The following is a 25,468-nucleotide window of genomic DNA, read 5'->3' on the forward strand; positions in this document are numbered from 1 at the left end:
AGATTTATGAGCACAATATTTGCCTTGTGAAGGCAAGCTTGTCCATGCCGTCGGGCTAATTAAAATAATCCATCACACAGTGTGTGTCTGAGGACAGGTCAGCTGAAAAGCTGGGTATAAACCAAATGTCAAGATATGCTGATGGAAAAGCATACATGTATGTGAATCTCTCTCCCTCTCTGTGCATCCGTGCACATCTGTGTATGTCAAGACCAAATTGTGAGAACATTTTGTGACTTTTACTGGTCTGTCCACACTGACTGTCCAATAAACGATGCTCCCAAACAGTGGTCCAGTTTGCACTGATATCACAGCAGCTGATGTCCTGCATGTAGAAGACCCTCTTTCTATTTACTGCCTTCATCTTGGATCCATGGCAGGCAGTGCTTGGGGGTGCCTGGGCTGCCTCACACAAGTGCTTTCTCATCCAGTAATGCAACTAGAGTGGGGGAAAAGATGCCAGCTTACTCAGAGGGTCAGAGAGGGCATCAGGCCAGGCAGGATGGCATCACTACAGGTTCTCATTGTCCCTGTCTCTGCATGGGAATTGGGAACTGCTCCAATCTGATTAAATGCATTTCTTGGTGGCCTGTTTCAATCCACATGAATGCCAGGATGACCAAAGCTGAGAGTCTGAGAATAAAAGTAAAGCAAAGCACATTCAGCCATTGAATCCTGTTGGTGGGGAAGAGGTCACAGGCATGCAACTCTGGCCAGCTTGCTTGTTGGCCACCAGCAATCAACAAGATTTTGTATTTGTATTTGTTTGTGTGTGTGTGTGTATATATGTGTGTGTGTGTGTGTGCGTGCGTGCACGCGTGCACACGTGCACAATAGTTTATAATGAGCAAGCTGACTTCAGGGCAGCATAAGCTGTCTGAATAGTGAAACCTTAAAAGGTCTCAAACGGATCAGGTTCCAGACTAGGGTTGCCAGGTTCCTGCCCTGAGACTGATCCTGTATCTTTAGGAGAAGAGAAAGTCAGCCAAGTGCTGGTGTTCTTGCAACACTGTAATGGGAAAACCACAAGGTGGAATTCTCCCTTCCCCCTGCACAACTTTTAAAGATACAGAAGACCTCTTGGTTGCCAGGCCCAGCCTCCAAGAGATCTTCTGTATCTTTCAAAGTTGTGCAGGGGGAAGGGAGAATTCCACCTTGTGGTTTTTGCCATTACAATGTTGCAAGTACACCTGCACTTGGCTGACTTTCTCTTCTCCTAAAGATATAGCATCAGTCTCAGGCCAGGAACCTGGCAACCCTATTCCAGACTGTCAGGTTCCACAACAAGGTCCATCTGTGGATATATGGTCTGAAGCAGGCCAGGTTGCGTCCTACAGCAGCAAACAGGGGTTGCAGAAGGTGACAGCAGATGTGTAGTCAAGGGGAGGCAGACATAAAGATCTAATGCAACAGCAGATGATCAAGAGGCAAGGATCAAGAGAAAGGGATGTAGCCCAAGGCAAGCAGAGGGCAAAACCCAGGCAAACCAAAACAGTTTACATAGCCCACCTAAAGCTAGGCAAAGATGGAGCCAACCTGGCCTCTCTTCAGCAGAAAAGACCCCACCCCAGGAACTCACCAACCGTCTCTCTTGGTGGTACAATATACAACAAATCTCTGATGAAGATCATACATTTCAGGCAGCCTCATATGGGAGGAGGAAGCTTTCAGATACCCTGGCCCCCCAAAATTTAGGGATTTAAAGGACGGAGCAAGCACCTTGAATTGTGCTCGGGAATGATCCATACGGTCTTATAAAGTCTGGCTTATGACTGCCACATGCAGTTTCTGAACACTTTTCCAGTGCAACCCCATATAGAGCACACTGCAGTAGCCTAAACAAGAGATGATTAAGGCAAGGATCACTGTGACCAAATCCACCTTCTCCAGGAAGGGGCGCAGCTGGGGTACCAGTCAAAGATAAGCAAAGGCATTCCTAGCCACAGCTGCCACTTGACCCTCCAGGAATAATGCAGGGTCCAAAAGAACCCACAAGCTGTGAACCTGGTGCTTCAGATTCACCCAGGAAGGCTGTATATCCTATCCTGGATTAGCTTGTCTACTGAGCAACAGAACCTCTGCCTTGTTTGGACTGAACCTCACGTTTTCATCCCACATACAATCCATGACTATGCCCAGACCATTTCTAGTTCCAGACCAAATCACAACTAAAAAGTATTGAGCTGTCCCTAAGTGCACTTCCTTCCCCCAATTCCATGTTGCAGTACTTGAGAATGCTGCAGCTATCTTATGAAGAGGGAGTTAGCTTTTTCTTGGGACAGCTCTACACACTGGAGGGAGACAGCAGGGAGGCCTGGAAAGGTTATGCAGGTATCTTTACCACTTTTGTACTATATTCAACATGCACCCCCACTGAAATTACTTGTAGATTTTCAATCTTGCTTTAATAACAAAGTGCCCAAGAAAGTGCACCTAACTCAAAAAAAAGTCACTGAAGTTGACCAAATCATTGTTGCTCGAATTCAAAGAGCAAAACAGTACTTGTAAATTAGCAGTAACTAGTGAGCATGGTTGATTTTAAGTGTGTTATTTTTATACTTCTCATGTTATCAGTTGCTGTGGGAATTCAAACAGGGATCAAAAGGGGGAAATGTAGGCATAACACCCCCAAACAAGCCTGCATTTCTCAATTAGCCTTCCACTTTGCGTTGACCTCAAGCTATGCCTATGATTGGATTCAGGTTATCCTGACTCTTAAAACAACCTCTTAGCCAGGTTCACAGTGGCTAAACATTGGCGGACTCTTAAGGGCATGACCATTTTTTATTGGTACCAAAAAGCATGATTCATAGCCTATATGGAAAAACATCAAAATTGAGAGTTGCACATGTCTCAGGAAAAAGAGACAAATTCCTCAGGATATGGTAACGTCAACTATAGAGAGTTTGGGCACGGGCCACCTCCACAATACACTGATGTTTGGGACACATAAGGAATTCCCCTTTATTTTTGCTGTTCCATGATTTCTCCAGTTATATCTCTTGTCTATCATCTTTATTGTTTATTGGAACCAAGGTTGGCACATTTTCTCATCTATTTTGTTGGCTAGTGCCACTGTAAATGGGGAGGGAGGGGAGGGGTTTATGGGAAAGGTTGGGGGGGGTTTCAGTGTGGATGTGGCTTTCTTATATGGGCCACGTGATGTCTTCTGTAGTATCAAATATGGTTGTGGAAATTTGGTTTTATTTCTTTTTGTTTTTTTCTTGCCATTGTATCTGGTTACATGTTTCTATAAAACCTAATAAAGATTACTGAACAAACCACCACCACCACTACCACCTCTTGGTGTCTCAGTTTAGCCACTAATAATTTAAAGGGTGCGTCTGTGTGTGCTTATGCATGTATGTGCGTGCAAATATATAAAAAAGCACTTCTGATAAGACTGAAAATCACTACATAGCACAAAGCATTATTTATTGATCAGAATTTTCACTCATGTCTCAAAGGTCACGTTCACCCTTCAGAAGCAAGGAATGCACAATTGATCGGCTATGACTGCAGCCTAATAGTTTCTGATTATGGCTGCAAATGGACCTGAAAGAAAACTCATTTGTTTACGGCACTAAACAACAAAACTCGCTTGGCAGCAATTGGTGGCCATTTGAACATCATTGTCACCAACATCCATCTGATTAATGTACAGTAATTTGACAAGATGAGAACAGTATGTCATTGTGGCTGGTAACGGTATTTTCTTGGGAGAGCCACAAGTGATCTCTCCCAGAAGCCACAGAGAAGGCCAATCCCAGCAATGGCCTCATTATTGTAAGCAACTCATTATGGCAGAAGCAGCTGTGCAGGCAGCCTTCAGAATGAGTTTTACTAGATTATCCACTTTCATGATGCCTCCATCAAAAATGCTTACATTCTACCATGATCAATCTGAAAGGAAGGCTTCCCTCAAGGGCGTCTTGGAATCACAGCTACTTTAAACAAGCATTGGGACAACCAAAAACTACATCAAGATATAGCCATCTCAAGGACATCTCCTGCAACTCTCAGGTGGGAGAAGGAAGTGAAAAGTGCCCCATGAAACAGGAGCTTCAGAAAATACCCTGTGGGTGGATGACTGTACACCACCAATGGCATGAGCACACTAGGGATGGCACTGGGCTATTATCTGGATGACTCTCATGGGTTCTGGCTTGGGGTGTAGATCCCTTGGAAAGGTTATACTTTGGCTAAAAACTGATGCATAACCATCCCTGGAGAAAAAAAGCCAATGCAACCCATTTTAATTCATCTATTTGGCCAATAACTGCCTGGACCAACCAGTTCTCTTCTGTAGCCTTCCCTGTCTGCCCACAGGTCTTTCCACTCCATATAGCTCTTTTTGGTTATAAAGACAAAAAACATGGTTTATATATAAAAAGTCCTAGGATGCCAGTCACAGATTTCCATGCCTGCCATTGTGTGGCATTTCAGTCATGCAGAATTCACAGCAGCTCTAAAGACGAGATCTTATTTCAGAGACTGGCAAGATTGTCAGAAAAGAGCAATTAACTAGAGAAAGTAAAGGAGGAAAAGCAGGACTCTTACCAAGTTTATAAGACAGAAGGTTTTTTAAATTAGTATGAACACACTCCAAAGAGGCACTGTATTATCAGCTAAATAAAAACCTGAATAAAAACCTTTCTAATATGTTGCCATTTTCTATTTAAAGGTGAATATTCTTTCCTGCAAGCCAAGAAACACTTTTGGAAACTTGTCCTACTAACATGTACACAAAAAGGCCAAAACAACCAAAAGGCCTGTGTTACCTCAAAGGCTAACAAATTTACTATGATATAAGCCTGGGAGTTGCTCGCAAAGGCTGTCATTGACACTTTAGGCAGGGCCCCCAGACTCACCTTTCATTTTTTAAAAAAACAAGCCTCCAGCCTGCCTAGAAAAAGGGTTATGAAGCAAGATGTGCCGATACCCTTCTAAGCAATTTCTGTAAAATGGTGGCCTGGTTGCTCCAGCCTGTCAGTGTTTTTAAACCAACGAGTGAGTACTGTGGGTACAGATTAGGGTTGCCAGGTTCCTGCCCTGAGACTGATCCTGTATCTTTAGGAGAAGAGAAAGTCAGCCAAGTGCTGGTGTTCTTGCAACACTGTAATGGGAAAACCACAAGGTGGAATTCTCCCTTCCCCCTGCACAACTTTTAAAGATACAGAAGACCTCTTGGTTGCCAGGCCCAGCCTCCAAGAGATCTTCTGTATCTTTCAAAGTTGTGCAGGGGGAAGGGAGAATTCCACCTTGTGGTTTTTGCCATTACAGTGTTGCAAGAACACCTGCACTTCGCTGACTTTCTCTTCTCCTAAAGATATAGCATCAGTCTCAGGCCAGGAACCTGGCAACCCTAGTACAGAATGGCAGCCTAGGCTTTGGTTGAGGACTAGCTTCAGCAAAAGCAGGGTTCTTGCACCTTTAACAGCTGTGTCTCCACAATCAGGACGAGCAGGACATAGCTGACTCCCCATGATAAACATGGGGCTGTGCGGGGGGGGGGAGGAGAAGCAGCAATGGCTGTACTTGCTCTAATTTTATGTTAGGCCATGCTCCATGGCAGCCATTTTGTGACTAGCACCCTCAGCACTGACAGAATTCAAATGTGCCGACTGAATGTATAAGGTTAGCGAGCCTTGGCTTTTGTGAATTTGACAAAGCAGTCATGAACCCATGAACGCTTATGCCATACTAAACATGTTTGTTTTTAAAGATGCAACAAGACTCTTTCTTGGTTTTGCTACAAAAGCTATGCCTCTTATTTATTTATTTATTTATTTTTACAAAAAGGACATTTTTAACCAAGGGGCTCTGGTCACAACAAACACCACCTCTCAACGTTGTGCTGTGTTGCTACATACACTGTTTACGGAGGCAGAAAAACTGGGAAGAATTTTTTTTCTTGAACTGCTTCCTTTCTATATAGTAAGCCAATTAATTTTTTTTAAAAAGTCTGCTAGGAAATGCCAAAAGTTCAGATACTTGCTCTGTTTGTGTGGTCACTTAAAGAGATGATAAAAGTCCAATAATTGTCTTGTAACTTGGAAATAGTCAGAAATGGAATTTCAAATGAGTCAGCTGGCTTAGGGGAGGAGCTGCTAGCGCGAGTTAAGCTGCCTCCTTTGAAAAGAGAAAGACTTTGGTTTTATCATGTAAAGCCCCATACGGACAAGGCTTCCCAAGAGTTGCCTCTGTTCTCCTATCCAACCTGAATGGCAATGGTACATAGCAGAGTTTTCTTCCTTGATTATGGAAAGCCATCCGATTCCCATGACCTCCAGTGCCACCATGCGCCTAAAGTTACATGCAGTTCAGAAACTCCAAAGGGAGGCTTCAAACAAAGCAGGGCCTTCGCACATCAGGCTGATGCACATGCATGAGCCTGTGCATGAAGCACCAGCATGACATACTAAACTAGGCCCTGTGTGGAAGGAAGGGATGGCGGCTCTACCACCAAGAGTTGGAATTCTGGCAGGTAGACATGAAAGCCATGCCATCGGTGCATTCAAAATGAAGATGGTGCACAGCAAGGTGCCTTCAACCTGTTTTCTCCACAGTTGTCATTCCTTCCCCTGAGGACTCCCCAGCGTCCAAGTGGGAAAGCCTCCTTCAGCTCAGCATTGTTACCTGCAAGAGAGGCCTCTGTGCCCCCAGCATCTTCATGGTGTCTGCATTGGCCAGTATCTTCAGTGGGTCAGTTATCTTGGTGACCCCTTCTATTTCCTTGTTGATTTCTCCCAGGACTTGGCTCAAGAAGATGTTCTTGATGTACATGGTGAGGAATTCCCGGAGTGGGCACTGCTTAGTTGGGCTGAGTCCCAAAGCATGCTCAGTCTCTTGAATAAATCTGAAATACAGCAAATGAGGGGAAACCCGTGGTTACTATGTTTCCCAAGTCAAATGGAACCAGACTTAAGCTAATGATTTCCAGACATTTCATAAAAGAGGGAGAGAGAAAAATCCTTCTTTGTTTTTCAGAAATGACTTCCTCCCTTCCAATGACTATTGATAGGTGTTCATTTATATATTTTTAAAAGCATATTATTTGTATGGCTCCCATGAAAACAGGCCTGGGGAACTACCAGAAAGTGGGCCAGATGTGGCCTATCGCAGCAGGGGGCGTTTTCCTTATTGCCCCACCCCCATGAAACAACTGGGCTTGAAAACAGCCTCCCATTGGAGACAACAGGAAGCAACTTTCAGGCCTGGATGCCCCCAATCCTCCACTAAAGCCAATGGGAAGCTGTCTTCAAAGCCTAACTGCTGGGTGGGGAGGAGGGAACCTTTGTAGAGAGTGCAACTGAGGAGGAAAGGGTAAGCCTTCCCCTCCCTGGCTGTAATTTCCATTAAGATCATCTTTCTCTCTAGCAATTAGGCTTGGAGAGAAGCTAACGGGTGTTCTCCAAGCCTAATTGCTGGGAGGTGGGGTAGAGAGAGGCTGCTGGTGTACGTCTCGGGCGCATTATAAGTCAGCATGTCTGTATTATCCATGTGCTCTATGTGTGCCAACTGTTGCCCCACGCATGTTGAATTAATTAATTTTTATTTAAAATACTTTTATGTCACCTTTAAGGACTAAAGTGGTCTCAACATATTTTGCAAGACAAAATGTAACAGGGCAAAGCACACAATAAATAAAAGCTGGCAATAAATAATAAAACAACAACCCCAAAATGTTCAACTCCAATGACAAGATACAAGTAAAACTATCACTGCAGTAAGAACACTTCTAAAGAAGGCCAAAGTAAACAGATGTGTCAGAATGTTCAATAAATAAATAAAATTGAAAATGGGGCGGAGAGTCAAAGGACTGGTACACATACAGCAGATACTACCCATATATATATGAGAGAGAGAGAGAGAGAGAGAGAGAGAGAGAGAGAGAGAGAGAGAGAGAGAGAGAGAGAGAGAGGGAGGGAGGGAGGGAGGGAGGGAGGGAGGGAGGGAGGGAGGGAGTTGGCATGTGCCTCACCACTAGCAGCCCAGGAAGCTTGATCTCAGGGTAATATGGCTTTCAGACTGAAAAAGCACCTGTCTGCATTAAAATAACGGATACCCCTTTGTTTTAAGACATCCTGGCTCCTGAAAAATCCTGTACAGTGAAGGTCAACGCTCAAAAGCATCCCTTGCATTTGCAAATGTGCCCCACCTTAACCATTTTGTGCTACACCTGTCTTTTCCATTAATAATCCTGAACCTAACTGGTACAACTCCCTTGTTATTTATTTTATTCATTAAAGTTCTTATTCTTCAACGAATAACAAATGATGACTAACACATGATTAATAACAATTACAATGAATAAAGCAAGAAATGATTTTTTAAAAAAGGCCAAAAGAGACAGAAGCATAATGTCAAAACCAGATACCAAATTCTGTAAGAATTATTGTACTGAAATCTGCATCAGGTCTATGGAAGCTATGCCACAGTTTCTCTGCCGGTAAAATGGAATCAATGATGTCCCACCCATTGTATAAAAATCATAGAGCTCTACCTGGAATATGTGTCCTCTGCAATCATACTACAATGAGATTTGGCATGAGGAAAGCAATACAGAGCCGTCACACACAACCTTTCAATGCCCCAGCTATTGGTCCCCCTTCCCCAAACCGGCATGAGAGAGTTTCCACTGTTCTAGTAACCCCTTGAATAAGCCCCTCTAGGCCAGTGGTTCTCGAACCTTTTCCCCCATGGACCACCTGAAAATTGCTGAGGGTCTTGGTGGACCACGGAATGATCTTTTCTGCCTGTTGAAGCAATTGTAGTGCACTGTGTGAGATGCTGTTATGATTTTTAATTGTATTTTTACAGATATGCTATGGACCATCTAAACAAAGCACACAGACCACCCTCAGTTTGGGAACCCCTGCTCTCAGCCTCCCAAGACAACCACATCAGAGTCTATCAGCAACCTCCAGCCCAGACAGCTTCAGGGTATGTGAGAGGAGGATCAAAACAGGAACACCATACTCATACAGTGTGGGACCCCCAAAGCTGGCTGGCTCAACTCTGTTCCTCTTAACCAAACAACCCTACAAGCTAATAATAGAGAGAATCAAAGAGAAGTCTACACATGAGGAAAGGTTGAAGGAACTTGGCATGTTCAGTCTGGTGAAGAGAAGGCTGAGGGGTGACATGATTGCACTCTTTAAGTACCTGAAGGGCTGTCACATAGAGGAGGGTACAGATTTGTTCTCTGCTGCCCCAGAGGGTAGGACTAGGTCTAATGGTTTTAAGTTGCAGGAGCATAGATTCAGACTGGACATTAGAAGGAACTTCTTGACAGTAAGGGAAGTTCGGCAATGGAACCGACTGCCTAGGGAGGTGGTGGGATCCCCTTCACTGGATGTCTTCAAGCAGAGGCTGGACAGCTATCTGCGGGAGATGCTCTAGCTGTGGATTTCCTGCTGTGAGCAGGGGGTTGGACTCGATGGCCTACAACGCCCCTTCCAACACTATGATTCTATGATTGATTAAAATATCTGCAGTGCGTGGAACAAAAGCATCTGTTATTGCATTATGATACTTCATCCAGCCTTCCCCACCACAGCCTTATGAGATTGGGTTAGGCTGAGAGAGTATGACTGACCTATTGTCAATCCAGTGAGCTTTGTAGCTGAGTGAAGCAAAAGGCATCTAGACAAACCCTATCCTACAGCGCTTTGACTTTCAAGAATCGGGATCTTTCTGTAATGCAGCCTCAGCCAGGATCCTATGCGGATCCAAAATAGCCAAGACTAGGGCTGTTCTAGATGCCCTTAGTCACAGCAAAAAGAGACATTCCCAGTAGCTGACTGGTTATGTCACTGGTACAATATCTTCAGTCCCAATGCAAATTTCAGCCCTAAACATGTCATTAGCCAGGCCTCGAAAACTGAACCTACACGTTATGTGGAGTTCCACAACTGAGTCCTCCATATTTAAAAAACAAAATCTGCCTAGACAGGCTATGAGTCTGGTATGCAAGGAGATAATGCTTAACCCTTTCCCAGCTGGTAGTTTTTCACCTCAAAAGTGCCCTCTACAACCTGCTTTTTCATCTGCAAACAGGGAAAATATGTGAGATATACAGGGAGCCTGTATCTTTCCACAGGTAAAAAAAATCAGCGTGGGAAGGACCATGTTGAACTGAAAGACTGCCAGATGGGAAGGTGTTAAGCCTCTTCCCACACACCCACTCCCTTCCTCAGTAAAGACTCACAGCCTGGCCTGGTTGACTGTGATTTTTAAAAAAACCAGTGTGGAAAAAAGAACCACAGAACTCTGCCCAAGCATAACATGTAGTCTGAGCCTAAACTGGCACAGTCAGACAGAGAGGGTTTATTTTCTTTTTCTGTCCATGGGAACTGGGATTACTTCCTTGGATATGATGGTTGAGGCAGGGCCTGGCACGGATCAGAAGAGCCCATCCCTGCCTGGAAGCAAGAAGGCCACAAAACTAAAGTGTTTATCAATTCCTTGGCAGGGGGCAACATGCGGCTGACATATCCTGCACATGGTCGAATGGGTCCAATGTGATGGAAGTCTATGCAGGTAATTTCACTTAAACCATTTCATCAAGAAAAGAACCATCCAGATGTAAATTTACAAGGGAATCAGACTCTGCTCAAAAAACATAAAGGTTAAAAAAAACCAAAAACCTGTGGGGTGTATTTTCTCAGTGTGAGAGAGCAAGTCATGTGGCAAGTCAAGGATGGAAAATTCCCCTAACGCATGGTAATTACACTTATTTAACATAACAACCGCAGTGCTCTTTCTTGTAAAATGCTAAGGAGATTTTGTGCAAATCAATATGCAAAGCAAGGTGCATCTCTGGTTTGCTGGACTGATGTCCTGAGGGAGGGGAGAGAGCCCAAAAACTTAATGAACCAAAACGGGGGAGGGGGAGGGAGAGAGAGAAAGAGATCAATTTGCCTGTTCCCATACTGCTATGAAATGTCTGAACAGAAACAAATAAGATCTGGGTGGGAGCCCTAAAGAAGCAGGAGGGAAAGCTGAAATCTCCATCTCATATCCAATTCAGAAGCAAGCGCTTGCCGAGTGATATACAAATTTAGCTTGTTTTATCTTTCTAGGAAAGCATTCAAGGTGATTTGTGACTACAATTAAGCGGTCCCTCTAGACAGAAAAGCACTTTAGGTAAAATCAAGTTTGTCTTTTTCTTCTTTTTTTGCAAATGACAACACACACACACACTTATAGTTTCCTAAAACTAAAGTAATTTTAACTCCTAACTTTATTGCCTTAGCTAGCCTGCAATATAAATAAGGATTTGACACAGAAACAGATGATCGTCATCTTTTGCAATGTATACATCAGCCTTTGCTTTTTAGTTGCAATGTATCTTATTTCAAGAGCTAAATCCCCATAACAGAATCCCTCCTCCACCCATGGACAAATGGGTTTGATATAGCTGCCAGCCTGGTCAAAGAGTTGGGTTTTATGAGGCCAGGGATGTTCAAAGTGTCTTCCACCAAGCCTTGGCATCCTTTGGAATATTTATCTTTGGGGGAAGTCATGTGCTTTGAAGGTGTGTTCAACATGCTTTAAATGTATGGTAACAGCTTCCAGGCTACGCTGGGCTGCATTTTGATTTTGTTTCCTCTGCCTGCCTGACTACATCCCACCTCTCCTTCCTGGTCATGATTCTTACAGAGTTAAGGAGACATCTCTGTAAAACTGAAAGCGGTTGTCAGGGAAGCAGAGAATCCTTCCTGAGGCCCCATTCACACACAGTACAGTAGCTGTTTCCCAATGATATTATCCAACACACACTACCATATATGACTGAATATCAGAACCACATTGATGTGGCCACTTACATTGGCCTCCTCCAGACCATTATTGTTGTTGTTGTTGTTATACAACAACAACCATCACCACCACCTACCCTTTGCCCTCAGATTCCAGGGTGGGTTACAACAATGCAAAATACATCCTTAAGAACTATTTAAAACAACTTACAAGCACAAACATTTTTATTTCATATCCCACCTACATGTTATGACGGAACTCAAGGCCTGATGCCTGCGGTTCCCCAAGGAAAGTCCTTCCAGGCACTGACCAGGCCCAGGCCTGCTTAGCTTCAGTTAGGTTGCAGCGTCAAATGCCTTCATGCCCCTGGGATCACAGCACAGGAATCATCTGCTATGCAGCATGTGTAAAAGGGGCCTCTGTCGACTCAAATTAGTCGATGTTTGGAGAAGCTCTCTGGAATTCCTCTCTACCATTTTGGTTTCCTGGGATCCCTAGCCCTTAAGAGTTCCTACAGTACATATGGGATCTCCTGCCCTTTCCCAACTAATTGGCCTGGTCCCATGCCTGGGACGAGTGAGCACTGTTTGGGGGAGGCTTTTCTGTCTTACAGCTGTTAGAAAGATGCATAGGAGATTCTGTTATTCAGGCTTCCACATTAATATCTTTGAAAGTCATCCTCTGGATGGAAACTATAATGGGTGAATGGGTCTAGGGGCTCTTTCTACTTAGTACTAACAATTCCAGATAAAAGATCTTAATCAAGGGCCCATTCATACTATCCATTATCCTGGCATAAACCCCTTGAACTCACTTCAGCCTTCGAGTTACTTACAAACCCAAGAGCTATATGATCATGCAAACAAAAATGGAACTATTGTCTATGGCAGATAAGAGTTTAAAATTCCCCTAGATCCTTCAAGGTTGTGTGGGAAATGAAACACTTGGGAATTCTGTGGCTGGGTAGACAGAAGTTATTTCTTCAGAATAATAATCCAGGACTGAGAGGATTTACAAGGCCAGAATATCTAGGATGTTGCTTTTGGGACTTTGCTATAGTCTTTGGCATATCTTTAAAATATTCTCTCAACTCATGGCACCTGTATAGCTGCAGCTGAGCCCAGTACTGATCTAAGCATTTTATAATGACTATTAACCTTCCAGGCAGCACTAAAGTTTAATAGTCTTCTTTGTATACAATGAAAACACCATCTTGCTCTCTTTCTCTTCCAAAATACAGAAGCCATTTCAGGTGGGCCCTGCATTTTGGCAAAACTGATTTGATGAAAGCTGCTTTCTCATTGCATTCCTACATTGTCTCCTGCAGCCTCCCACCCACCCCTTTCTTTGCATAAAAAAAATATCTCACTGAAGCTCTGGAAGTGACAGAGGATATTGACAATTAGTCATGCACATTCCTTAATACATATAATATGATGAACGTAAAGCATTCTACCTAACTGGATGTGCCAGGGATCATTTGCTACTGAAGAAACATTCAATGAGGAGGTACTAAAAGGAGAAATTCAGAAGAAAATGAGACACCAGGGAATTGAGCTACAGCATTATCCCTTACTACAGAACAGATATTGCTTTTAAGAACAAGCTGGTGACAAATATTTCACTGTATGGAAAGATAAGCCGTCCTGCCTCTGTTGAATGCTTCCAAATCCTCCCCCTGCTTGCCCAAACTCACACTCCTCTTTAGCAGCTCTTATTTTATTCAACCTCCCACCAAAAAGTGATAAGACTCAAAGAAAACCAACAATTCCCTGAATTCAAGACTGGGGTTACCTGAAGGAAGAACATCTATGCAACCAACCAACCTGGGCTGTTGTGCAAGAGCTGGCATCCATGTATACCATACAATGTCTGAAAGAAGGTGCCAGAAGGCGTTACTACTCTGCCATCCAGCCATGATGGATATATCCAACCTTTCCCCCAAGGTACTTGGGGCAGAGTACATACTATGCATCCTCACAACTATCCTGTCAGGTAGCTAGGACAACAGCAACCAACTTATCCAAGGCCACCAAGAGAGAGAGCTTCATGGCTAAGCAGCTTTCAGACAGGGGGCAATCCCAGTTCTATCTGGAGATGGTGGGGAATGAACCTGGAACCTTCTGCATGCAGAATGGGTGCTCTACCACTGACCTGCAGCACTTTCTTTCTGGTCCACATCTAACACCTATCCACACAGAGTCTCCAACACAAAGCCACCGGCAATTTAAATGGCTCCAACAGTATGCTGGGTGGCAGACAGAACATAGAAGGGACTCAGAACGCTTACAATCTACATTAGACAGGAGAGAGAGGTGTCAGGGACTGATAATGAGTATAATGCTATGCTTGATAATATGCTTGTTCACATGCTTCTGGGGAAGATTTATCTGAAACAGAGGTTTGAGCTAGATGCTCTGACAAATCTAACACTTTGAAGGTAAAGTTTATATCCTGAACTTCTGAATCTCTCTCCCTTCAAACCGATTTTGAAGCTACTTTGAATTTTCAGAGGCCATTTTCTTCATGGAAGGATATTTTTATATCACGAGAACACATTATTTTGGGTACATTTAATTCATTGGGAAGTCAGTATGTATTTGTGCTTTCTTTCTGTTGCTGTTGTTTTCTGGTTTAATCCAGTGGTTGCTTGTTAATTAAATCCATACTTCACATTTTGTTAGCGGCACTTTTCTCAGGTGTCCTGCATATGGAAAAGAGTCCAGGGGCCAACAGAGGAAGACGCAGCAAGGGAAAGCTTGGTTGGTTTGAGAAAGGCTCAGGGAGCGGTGGAGGAATTCAAAGACCAGCATGTCAAATGAAAGCTGCCAATCTGAGGAGCCTGAGTTGCATTTCCAGGAGTCACTTTAAAGAAACATTGCAGAATAAACCCAACAGCTGCGGTCGCGCAATGTGTCCAGGCAGCCCCTGTAGCAGAATTCATCTCTCTTTCTAGACAAATCTCTAACTGCAGCCTTTCCCTTTGACCAGGGGAGTGCTGAGCTATCATGTTATTAGCTACAATAAGCCATTGTAGTGCATAAAACTAAAATGGTGTCTGGGGAGCAACATGAGATGGCAATTCTAGCTAAACTGAGTAGTAACTAAACTCAAGTACTTTGGATCACTGAGGTTTTTAAAGATACAAACTGTCATCACACAACTTCTAAGACAGCAAGCACACAACAAGAAAAAAACATAGTCCCACGCAGAGCAAAATATTCCCCATGTTAATGGGACTAAAATACACTGGATCTTTCTTGGATGGCTTCCAACATTTAGTAAATCTTTGATTAACCATACACATACACAGCTTTAACATGAAGGATAACTGGCATGGTTAGAGATGGTACACACGAGCTGATTGTGAGATGCAGCGGTTCTACCCCACCCTGGGATGTACCGTGCCCCTAACTCTGAGAAATTGTGATAGCCTTTTTGAAATTTTTCTAGATTCCTTCGAAATTACTCTAGTGTTCCACCCAATAAAAAGAGCAAGGCCATTTTAGGTTGCATTGATTGTCATGCTCACAGACAGAAACAAAATTCAAAGGGACCTTGATAGGCTGGAGCATTGGGCTGAAAACAACAGAATGAAATTCAACAGGGATAAATGCAAAGTTCTACACTTAGGAAAAAGAAACCAAATGCACAGTTATAAGATGGGGGATATTTGGCTTAGCAGTACGACATGTGAGAAGGAACTTGTCGTTGATCACAAGCTGAATATGAGCCAACAGTGTCATGTGGCTGCAAAAAAGGCAAATGCTATATTAGGCTGCATTAACAGAAGTATAGTTTCCAAATCGCGTGAAGTACTAGTTCCCCTCGATTCAGTACTGGTTAGGCCTCATCTTGAATACTGCGTCCCGTTCTGGTCTCCTCACTTCAAGAAAGATGCAGACAAACCGGAACAGGTTCAGAGGAGGGCAACAAGGCTAATCAGGGGACTGGAAACAAAGCCCTATGAGGAGAGACTGAAAGAACAGGGCATGTTTAGCCTGGGGAAGAGAAGACTGAGGGGAGATATGATAGCACTCTTCAAGTACGTGAAAGGTTGTCACACAGAGGAGTGCTGGGATCTCTTCTTGATCGCCCCAGAGTGCAGGACATGGAATAATGGGCTCATGTTGCAGGAAGCCAGATTTCGACTGAACATCAAGAAAAACTTCCTAACCATTGCCATATGACAATGGAACCAATTACCTAGAGGTAGTGGGCTCTCCAGCACTGGAGGCCTTCAAGAGGCAGCTGGACAGCCATCTGTTAGGCATGCTTTGATTTGGATTCCTGCATTGAGCAGGGGGTTGGACTTGATGGCCTTATAGGCCCCTTCCAACTCTACTATTCTATGATTCTATGACTGACATATTAGATTAGAGCAGATGAGATGAGATGAGATGAGACTAGATTAGATTAACAGACAGACAGACACGTTTGCTACACTGGGCTCCTTCAAAAGAAAGGACTGGATATTAAATTGAATGAATGAATGATGTTACCATAACAGCATAAGAAGAGTCTGCCATTGGCCCATCTACTTGAGCATCTTGTTCTCAGTGGTCAACCAGATGCCTATGATAAATCTGCAAGTAGGATCAAATGGATCTTGTAGAGTTCTAACTTTTCCCAAGCTAAGTTCTTGTCAGTAATGTCACTTAAGAAGAAATTATTTGTGCTCTAGTTATTTAACCCCATTGGAATGTTTTTGCTGTTAATCTGGAGTTTTTATTGTTGGACCTTATTATGAATTATCAGTGGACTACTTAATTTTATTGTGAAGTTATTAATATGAGATTTTTTTATTAATTTACAGATGTCTTAAAATTTTGTTATGTCTTGCATTTGTTAGTGAATTATGTAAAACTTTTTGATGTTGTGAGCTGTCCTGAGCATGGTTTACAATGGAAAGGCAGCATACAAATAAACAACGATGAGGTTTCTGGAGAAACCTGGCAAATTTGCTGTGCAATAAGAACCTTTTCCATGGATTAGAAACCACACTATTGTTCCACTCTGGGAAGAGACAGCCATGCCTCTGATTGTACCCAATTCCCAATTCACTTCCCACCTCCACATTTGTGTGTTGCACAACTGCACTGCATTAGCACTATATAGAAGCACAACAAAGAGAGGGTTTTTTTTTGCATACGTGTGATCATATCTCTAATGCCTTTTTAAAACCATTATTTTTAAGCCTTAGTTGCTTTTCCCCTTACTTTTAACAGAGTATAACTGAGTAAATTTAACACAAAGAACCATGTAACAAATGCATTTGTCAAAGGGAAGAAAAAATAAATAAGTGATAATAAAGAATCCACCCCTCTGCTCAACAGCATTGAACTTGTGCTTCATAGTTCTCCCTGAGATAGTTCATTCAGGGCGATGAGTGACAGCTCATAAGTCACACCCAGTATCGGACTGACTTGGAAAGTCAGTTATGCTTGTGAAGTAATGCCCATCATCTGAAAAGTTGCAGTCAAAACCGTGCACCACTCTTTCCCTTGAATCTGCTTTGCTTCATTTCCTAATCTGTCACTTGTTCTATTAAAATTTTAATTTTAATCTGTCAGATACAGCAACAACTTTACAGATGGGAGTCATCTTTACGCAACTGACCTTCAATCAGAATGCACTATAACAACATTTATAGCATCCAAGGATGGACAGATCAGCTGTTTCCAGTAAGAAGGCATCGTTTTCTCTTCCACCCTGTATCCGTCACTGTTTGTGTTCTGCTGCAGTTTGTCTTGCACCAAACATTACGTTATTTGTCTCACTGTCTGTTGGGGTGAAATTGCGTAACTTATGTAATGTGCCTAATTAATTAAATAAATTGCATTGTCATTACTTTATCCCATGCCATTCATTTCAATGCAAAGGAAACACAACGCAAATGGGGGGGGGGATATAATCAGTTACATAACATTAATGGACTGAAAGTAGGAACTGAAAGTGAATACCGATCAAATTCGTTGGATTGATTTTCGTTCTGGACATGGGACGAATCAGCAAACATTGGCTATTACTGTTCCTGGTGCGTCCGGAATTCTCCAACATCCCTCTTCTTAAATCTGTTTTATCCCATTTCTATAACTGTACAAAAATCCGTATCTAACGATAAAACATATTTTATCGCAAAATATGTATTTACTGTATCTAAATTTGTGCATGTATCCTAAAATAAATAAATAAATAAATATATAAATTTGTATATGCTTTTTGAAGCAAAAAATGGGAAGTGCAAAATCTGAAGGATAATTATGTTCCAACTGATGTATTAGTCCAGGAGGTGCAAATGAGAGTCAGTTCCTTAAAAATATGGCCCAAGCAAAATTCTTCCTCAGTGCATTAAGAAGAAATGGAAACTGCACAAACTCAACATGGCTGGCGAACTTTCAAATGGCAAATATCGCCATGGTGGGCCACCCATGCCTGCAGTGTCAGATATTATCAGATCAACTCAATTACCGCTCTCAGCTCCCCTGCCTGCTACTCCCCCTTTCCATTTCATGCCCCTCTTTCCTAATCAGATAACAAACACTCTAATAACTGACTGTGTGTCTGTCAATTCAATTATTTCCTATTTGGGATGTGCTGACACTCCATTAAATAAAGCAGACAGATGGCAAGATCTTTCATTATCGTTCAACTGACTGATAAGCCGCTTATGCGCAGCACGGGAGCGCAGAAATCAATGCAATCAGATGTTCATCGTCTGAAAACTCCAGAGGGCAAATGCCAGAGGGCAGGTGCAAAATCTGTGTCCAGTATACCAGTGCCCTCTGTGCTCCCCTCTCAACTCACGGCCACACATCTGGGACTGAGGAAGGAAGATTGCTGCTTACTTTTGTAACTGACAGCTTATTAACAAGAATAGAAAATAGTGGGTTAAATGCCAGAGAGGTAGCAAAACACTGTGCCCTGCCTGTTGCACTACATGTGAAGGCCTCCAACCCACATCCCAGCCTGCAGCATTGGCACCATCATGCATCTCTTCTCCACGTCATCCAAGCAGTGTTCACCCACTGACTTTAGCTAGAATCACTGTGTCATTGATGCAATGTTCTCAAGCCAAATTGTCTCTCTTTTGAGAGATACAAATTTCCCTGGAGGGAGGAGGGATTTCTTAAGGGACCTACAACTCTGTTTCTTTGATCTGAAAAAAGGAAGAACTTCATCCAATTTACAACGTTTTTCACAGAAGCAAATCCTTTGGCCAAAGGAGCTTCATATCTGACTGTCTTATTTGACTAATAAGTGGAACAAGCTGAGGATTCTCTGTGTGATGATGCAATGCTGTCACTGTTGTGTCTTTTTAACTTGATTCCTACTGGACCAAAGAGACGTAGGAGTTCAGAGCAAACTCTGCTCCAGAGGTGGTCACAGTCAGAATTAGGCACAATAGCTTTATCTGCAGCCATCGTTGCACACTCCACACATCTGAACTCCAGTGAAATTAAAAAAAAAATTAACTAGAAACAGCCCTGAGTTACATCTCTGAACAGAGGCCAGAGAAAGAGGGAGCAGCTGAATCTGCAATTATTCTGAAGTACTTCTGAAGAGAGGAGAATTAAAGTGGCAGGCAAGGAGCATTAAAACATTTGTGGGACTGCATTTAAAAGATGGAAAGTGCATCGTTCTTTATATATATATAATATATATATTTTCTTGCTTTGGTGCCAGATTTTCTGAAAATTATAGAATTTCAGAGATGGCTTTCAGTGCCTTGCAAGAAAAATGTACAGATTTTTTTATAAATTATATATATATATATATTATATAATATATATATATATTATAGATATATATATTATAGATATAGATATATACATATATATATATATATATATATATATATATATATCATATATATACATAAAAAAATCTATAGATTTTTCTTGCAAGGCACTGAAAGCCATCTCTGAAATTCTATAATTTTCAGAAAATCTGGCACCAAAGCAAGAAAATTAGTATTCTAGCAGCTAAGGAAGTCTACATTAAGGGTATACTCCAGTGTTAGATTCAACTTTATGATGCATCACAAAACTGGAAGCAATGCTAGTCTTAGACATGTTCACATCTGAAACAGAATGATACCCCCTTTGCTCTTGGACTAGAGTTCTGTTTTTTAAATCTTGGTGGCAGGAAAATGGCAATATCAGAAACTGCTGCCTGTAGGTTGCTACGTGAGAAGGTCAGCCTTGATTAGAACTTCACCCATTTCCATTTGGAATGGGGTAGTGGTTAGAGTGTTGGACTACGACCTGGGAGACCAGGGTTCGAATCCCCACACAGCCATGCAGCTCACTGGGTGACCTTGGGCCAGTCACTGCCTCTCAGCCTCAGAGGAAGGCAATGGTAAACCACCTCTGAGTACCGCTTACCATGAAAACCGTATTCATAGGGTTGCCATAAGTCAGAATCAACTTGAAGGCAGTCCATTTCATTTTTCACCCCATCCTAGAAAATACATATAAAATATCCAACAATATCACCGACATGAGCATCCCTGCCCATCTCAGGAGAACAGGAACTTGCCCAGGGCAGGAGATACAAAAATGAATACATGAGTGACCAGATTGTTTTTCAAGGTTTATTGTTCATTTTAAGACAGCTAGTAATCCATTTCATTTTGAAAAGTGGACAGCTGGTCACTGCTGAATTTCCCCTACTCTGTACTGTAACTGCAGGAATGTGGCTCCTTGCATTAATACTAAATAAAGAAATTTTAAAATTAAAGAAAAAATGGTCAGATAAGTACAAAGTGTGATTTTAGAGGCACAAAACTCCCGATGAGAATTGGTGTAGTACAGAACGCAGCACAGAGATTGAGGCCTCAGGCCTACTTCATTTTTAACATGCTTAATCCACCACCAGATGCCTCTCTCACCACATTTTGCACACTGAATGCACTCCCATACCTTTGTAGGGATACACTTTTCAACTAAAATCTTTGTATGTACATGATCATCTATTAATATAGCACTGCTGAATAACTGGGACGAAATGATTTGGAGAAGGTGGGAAAGTGGAAATCCTAGTAAGTGTGCGCATACACGCATTTCCCTAAAACCTACTCTACCAAATTCCTCCAAGGAAAAAAGATTCCACTTAATATTTTTCTCTCTAGATAAATCATGGCATAGCTACCAAGATTTTCAGGTGTGAGCTGGGCAGCCTGATCCCCATTACTTTTGCAAGCAAAACTATTTCCTTCACAGGGAGTGCTTTCCCTTCCCAGCCTTTCCTGAACCACTTAGCTCTGTAAGAACTGCATTGGATGCTTAGGTATGTGAAACAGATAAACGACAGCAGGCATGCACCAAATCCGAAATCCACCTTTCACTTTAGGCTAGGCTATGTCGGAGCCAAGTACTATTTGAACCTTAATCAGACTCATTACTGGGTTGGCGGAGTAATAAGCCTCATGGCATGGAGCAATATTGTGCTTTAAGGAAGGAGGGGGGAACTCATCTAAAGCAACCAGCTGTGCCCCACAATCCAGCTCCAACTGAACAGGCCTTTCATCTAGGAAAGTCTGGAGGAAAGCGTTGTCATCAAATTTTATTGCATGTCTTAGGAGGAGGCACATGCTAAACCAATAAAGTTGATGATGATGACCAGAGGGGCTCCTTGTATGTTTCTTCAAAATCAGACTGATGGAGCTGTTATGAGCATGGGGGTTGGGATGGATGATTCCTGTGGGTCCCCTTCCAACCTCTGATTTGGAATCCTATGCCTTGGGGACAGAAACTCACTCTGCTGGTCAGATGAGTCTCTCCTTTGTTAACCAAATAGATTGGCCAGGTAAGATAATGGGCCTATCAGTTGCCCAGCAACGGTGAATGGGCCAGGAAGACCCTTTTGTCATTGAAACTCTTCAGGAGAGCATCCCCCCTCCTTCCTGGAGTCCAGCAGAGGCTTGTAGTTTTGAGTTTTGTCTAGAGAATGCTTGGAGACTGAAGGCAGGCAGAGAGACTGGCTCTCTGCACCATGGCATTTGGGGTGCCTCCTGCAACCCAGATGGAAAATCTGGATATTGGACTGCTGATGCACTGAACCCCTCCATTCTTAAGCTCAAGTTGGAATGTGTGTAAATAAATAAACCATATTTCATAAAGACACCGCAGTCTCCGCTGACCTTCTTCCTCAAAGGAAACCAAATCCCGGAGGAGCGCAGGGACCCCGGAAATCTCATAGCTCGGAGATTGGGGGAGGCACGCAACAAAGCATTTAAGACAGAGCTCAGGCCAAATCCAAAAAAACAGCAGCAGTTAAACAGTAGTCATATAAGTATCCAACAGAGGTGTAAGCTGATTAAAGGAAAGTAACAGTGGCCCATCACACTACAAGGGACCCATGGAAGAAAGAGTAATAAAGCAAAAAATAAGAAATCCAAGGCTGGCCACTGCTGAAAGCAGAATTGTAGACCACATGGTCTTCTGATCTGATCCATCATGATCCTTCTCTGTGTTCTTACAAGTAGTGGGATGTACAGCAAGGATGGGGAACATGTGGATTTCCCTATGTTGCTGGACACCAACTCCCACTGGCCCCAGCCAGCATGGCTAATGGTCAGAGACGATGGGAGCTGTAGTCCAGCAACATCTGGAGAGAAACAGGATCCCTATCCATTCTGCAGCATCTTCTTTACAGCACAGCTTGGGAAGCAATGTCTTGGCCCAGTCAGTGCAAAGCACTGCAGCTCTGATTCAGTCTCTATGGCAGTACCTTCAGCCTTCAGCTTGGCCTGCAGAACTGCCCCAAATCTCACATTCAGCAGGCCTACTACAATAACTGTCCACACAGTGCTACCACATATCTTGACCGCAATAGGTCTAGGAATTGCAACAGAAGGAGTTCTGACCTAATCTTACGCCCATGTAGTTTAATTTCTGAAGGAGGAAAAACTGGGATTTTCCCTAAATAAGGCCAGTCCTAATACTAAGTGATGCTGGTGACTGACTAGGACAGTACTGAGATGAAGGAGCATTCTGCTGTAACAGCAGGAACCAAGGATGATTCTTTTGTGATACCACTTTTCTTGTTCAGAAAGAACAAGGAGTGATGCATGGTCCTGTAGGAAGGAAAAGAAGGGCTACAGAATGAACAAAAAACATAAACAAGTTGGCAAGCAACTCAATGCACCTAGGTTGAAAATTACAGTAGGACTGACTAGAGATGGATTGGGAATTTGAAACCAAGGAAGCCTTGAACTTGCAACATTTCAGAAATCTAAGTCAAGAATGCTAACATGAATACTGTGTCTCACATATCCGTGTGTGTGTGCGTACATGCATATGCACACTCACATGATATACATATTTTTATTTTCACGGGAGAAATACTATAGCACACTGTCTTTGAGTATAAGCTGGAAAAATCCCAGATCAAATCTAGCATCAGCTACAAGCCCATAGGATGGTCTTAGGCAAGCTATTATATCTTAGCTTCTGCCCCCATCTCACCCCAGGTTGCAACATGGAGATAATAATACTGACCTACCATCCAAGAGTGTTGTAAGCAGACTGAAGCAATGAATATGAAATAATCTGAACAATGAAAAAGCATTATATAAACTACTAGCAGTGTTGTTTGTCGTTATTGCGACTGTCCTACCTCCAGAGCAGAGCATATCTAGTATAAAAAACCTGGTTGAATGCGGTTCTCTCGTGACTCATTTAAATGTCTTTTTCTTTTCTTTTAATAATGTTATTTGTTATTGCATTATTTTATTGATGTATGTATTGCTATATTTGTGTTTTTGTAAGCTGCCTTGAGGGCCTTTTGGCCATAAGGCGGGGTATAAATTTAATAAATAATAATATAATAATTATTTGCCTTCATGTCAATTATGACTTATGATGACCCTATGAATCAGCTACCTCCAGTAGCATCTGTTATAACCCACCCTGTTCAGATCTTGTAAGTTCAAGTCTGTGGCTTCCATTAAGGAATCAATCCATCTCTTGTTTGGCCTTCCTCTTTTCTATTCCCTTGTTTTCCCCAGCGTTATTGTCTTTTCTAGTGAATTATGTCTTCTCATTGTGTGTCCAAAGTATGATAACCTCAGTTTCATCATTTTAGCTTCTAGTGATAGTTCGGGTTTAATTTGTTCTAACACCCAATTATTTGTCTTTTTCACAGTCCATGGTATCTGCAAAGCTCCCCTCCAACACCACATTTCAAATCAGTTGATTTTTCTCTTATCCACTTTTTTTCACTGTCCAACTTTCACATCCATACTTTAGTGTTCAATGATAATCTTTGCATTTGAGGACTTTTTCTAGTTCTCTCATAGCTGCCCTACCCAGTCCTAGCCTTCTTCTGATTTCTTGACTATTGTCTCCATTTTGGTTAATGACTGTGCTGAGGTATTGATAATCCTTGACAAGTTCAATGTCCTCATTGTCAAATGTAAAGTTACATAAATCTTCTGTTGTCATCACTTTAGTCTTCTTGGCGTTCAACTGTAGTCCTGCTTTTGTGCTTTCCTCTTTAACTTTCATCAGCATTCGTTTCAAATCATTACTGGTTTCTGCTAAGAGTATGGTATCATCTGCATATCTTAAATTATTGATATTTCTCCCTCCAATTTTCACACCTCCTTCATCTTGGTCCAATCCTGCTTTCTATATGATATGTTCTGCGTACAGATTAAACAAATAGGGTGATAAAATACACCCGTCTCACACCCTTTCCGATGGGGAACCAATCGGTTTCTCCATATTCTGTCCTTACAGTAGCCTCTTGTCCAGAGTATAGGTTGCACATCAGGACAATCATAAGAACATAAGAAGAGCCTGCTGGATCAGGCCAGTGGCCCATCTAGTCCAGCATCCTGTTCTCACAGTGGCCAATCAGATGCTGTAGCACCCCCATTTCTTTTAAAGCATTCCATAGTTTTTCATGATCTACACAATCAAAGGTGTTGCTGTAATCAAGCACAGGGTGATTTTCTTCTGAAGCAGTGTTGTACCCAGTGTTTTTTGGGGAATTCTAAGAAACCAAAAAAACCAGTGAAATTTTGAAAACAGTGGTGAAAATCAGTGAAGTTTTGAAAGGTTCAGTCTGCCATCTTGATTGAAACTGGCATCCAGTTGTATCCAAATATAGCCAAAAACTCCTTGATCTCAGGAGCCATCATGCAAAAGCTGGTTATGATATCTTAAGTAGTATCCAAATGCATAGCAAACATTTCCAAATATAGCAATCATATTCAGTTTTATTAGCATTTTTCCAGAGTTGTCTTGATCTCTCCTTCAGGGCATCCTCACCTGCTGCCCCTGCATCACAGCATGCTCAGCCAGTCCTCTCCCGAATCTCACATCTTCCTCAATCAAGATTTACCCTGTGGCTTTCTGGTGGCAGCCCAGTGACCTGAGCTTCTTTTTTAATGCCAAGTAACAGTCTCCTCCCTTGAACGGTATGGGTTTAGCCTCTTAACTTTTACTGCAGGCACATTTAAAGCTCAGCAATGTTGTTCTAATTACAGGCTCAGAAGGAAGAAAGCAGAAAGTATGGTAGGAACCAGCCGGCACTCACAGCTCTCCAGATGGAGAGCACAAAGTATGCCATATTGCTTGGGCATGACTCGGAGGAGGGGGAGGAGGGGGAGGTGTGTATGTTCGGGGTGGTGGTGGTAGAAGCTGTAAATGAAAAGGCAAACCAGGAGGTAAAGTTTTGGTCCTTCCCCAGG

General features: G+C 42.5%; 1 protein-coding gene across 1 annotated transcript in view; it reads right to left on the minus strand.

The window, feature by feature from the left end:
• Positions 1-25,468, minus strand: part of EXOC4 (exocyst complex component 4) — a 572,497-nt gene that overhangs the window by 113,107 nt on the left and 433,922 nt on the right. The window contains exon 11 of the mRNA XM_061638085.1: positions 6,640-6,859. Coding sequence (XP_061494069.1) covers positions 6,640-6,859 — 220 coding nt within the window. The remainder of the gene's footprint in view (positions 1-6,639; positions 6,860-25,468) is intronic.

Source organism: Rhineura floridana, chromosome 8 (assembly GCF_030035675.1).
Source record: "Rhineura floridana isolate rRhiFlo1 chromosome 8, rRhiFlo1.hap2, whole genome shotgun sequence".
In the NCBI taxonomy this organism is placed as follows: domain Eukaryota; kingdom Metazoa; phylum Chordata; class Lepidosauria; order Squamata; family Rhineuridae; genus Rhineura; species Rhineura floridana.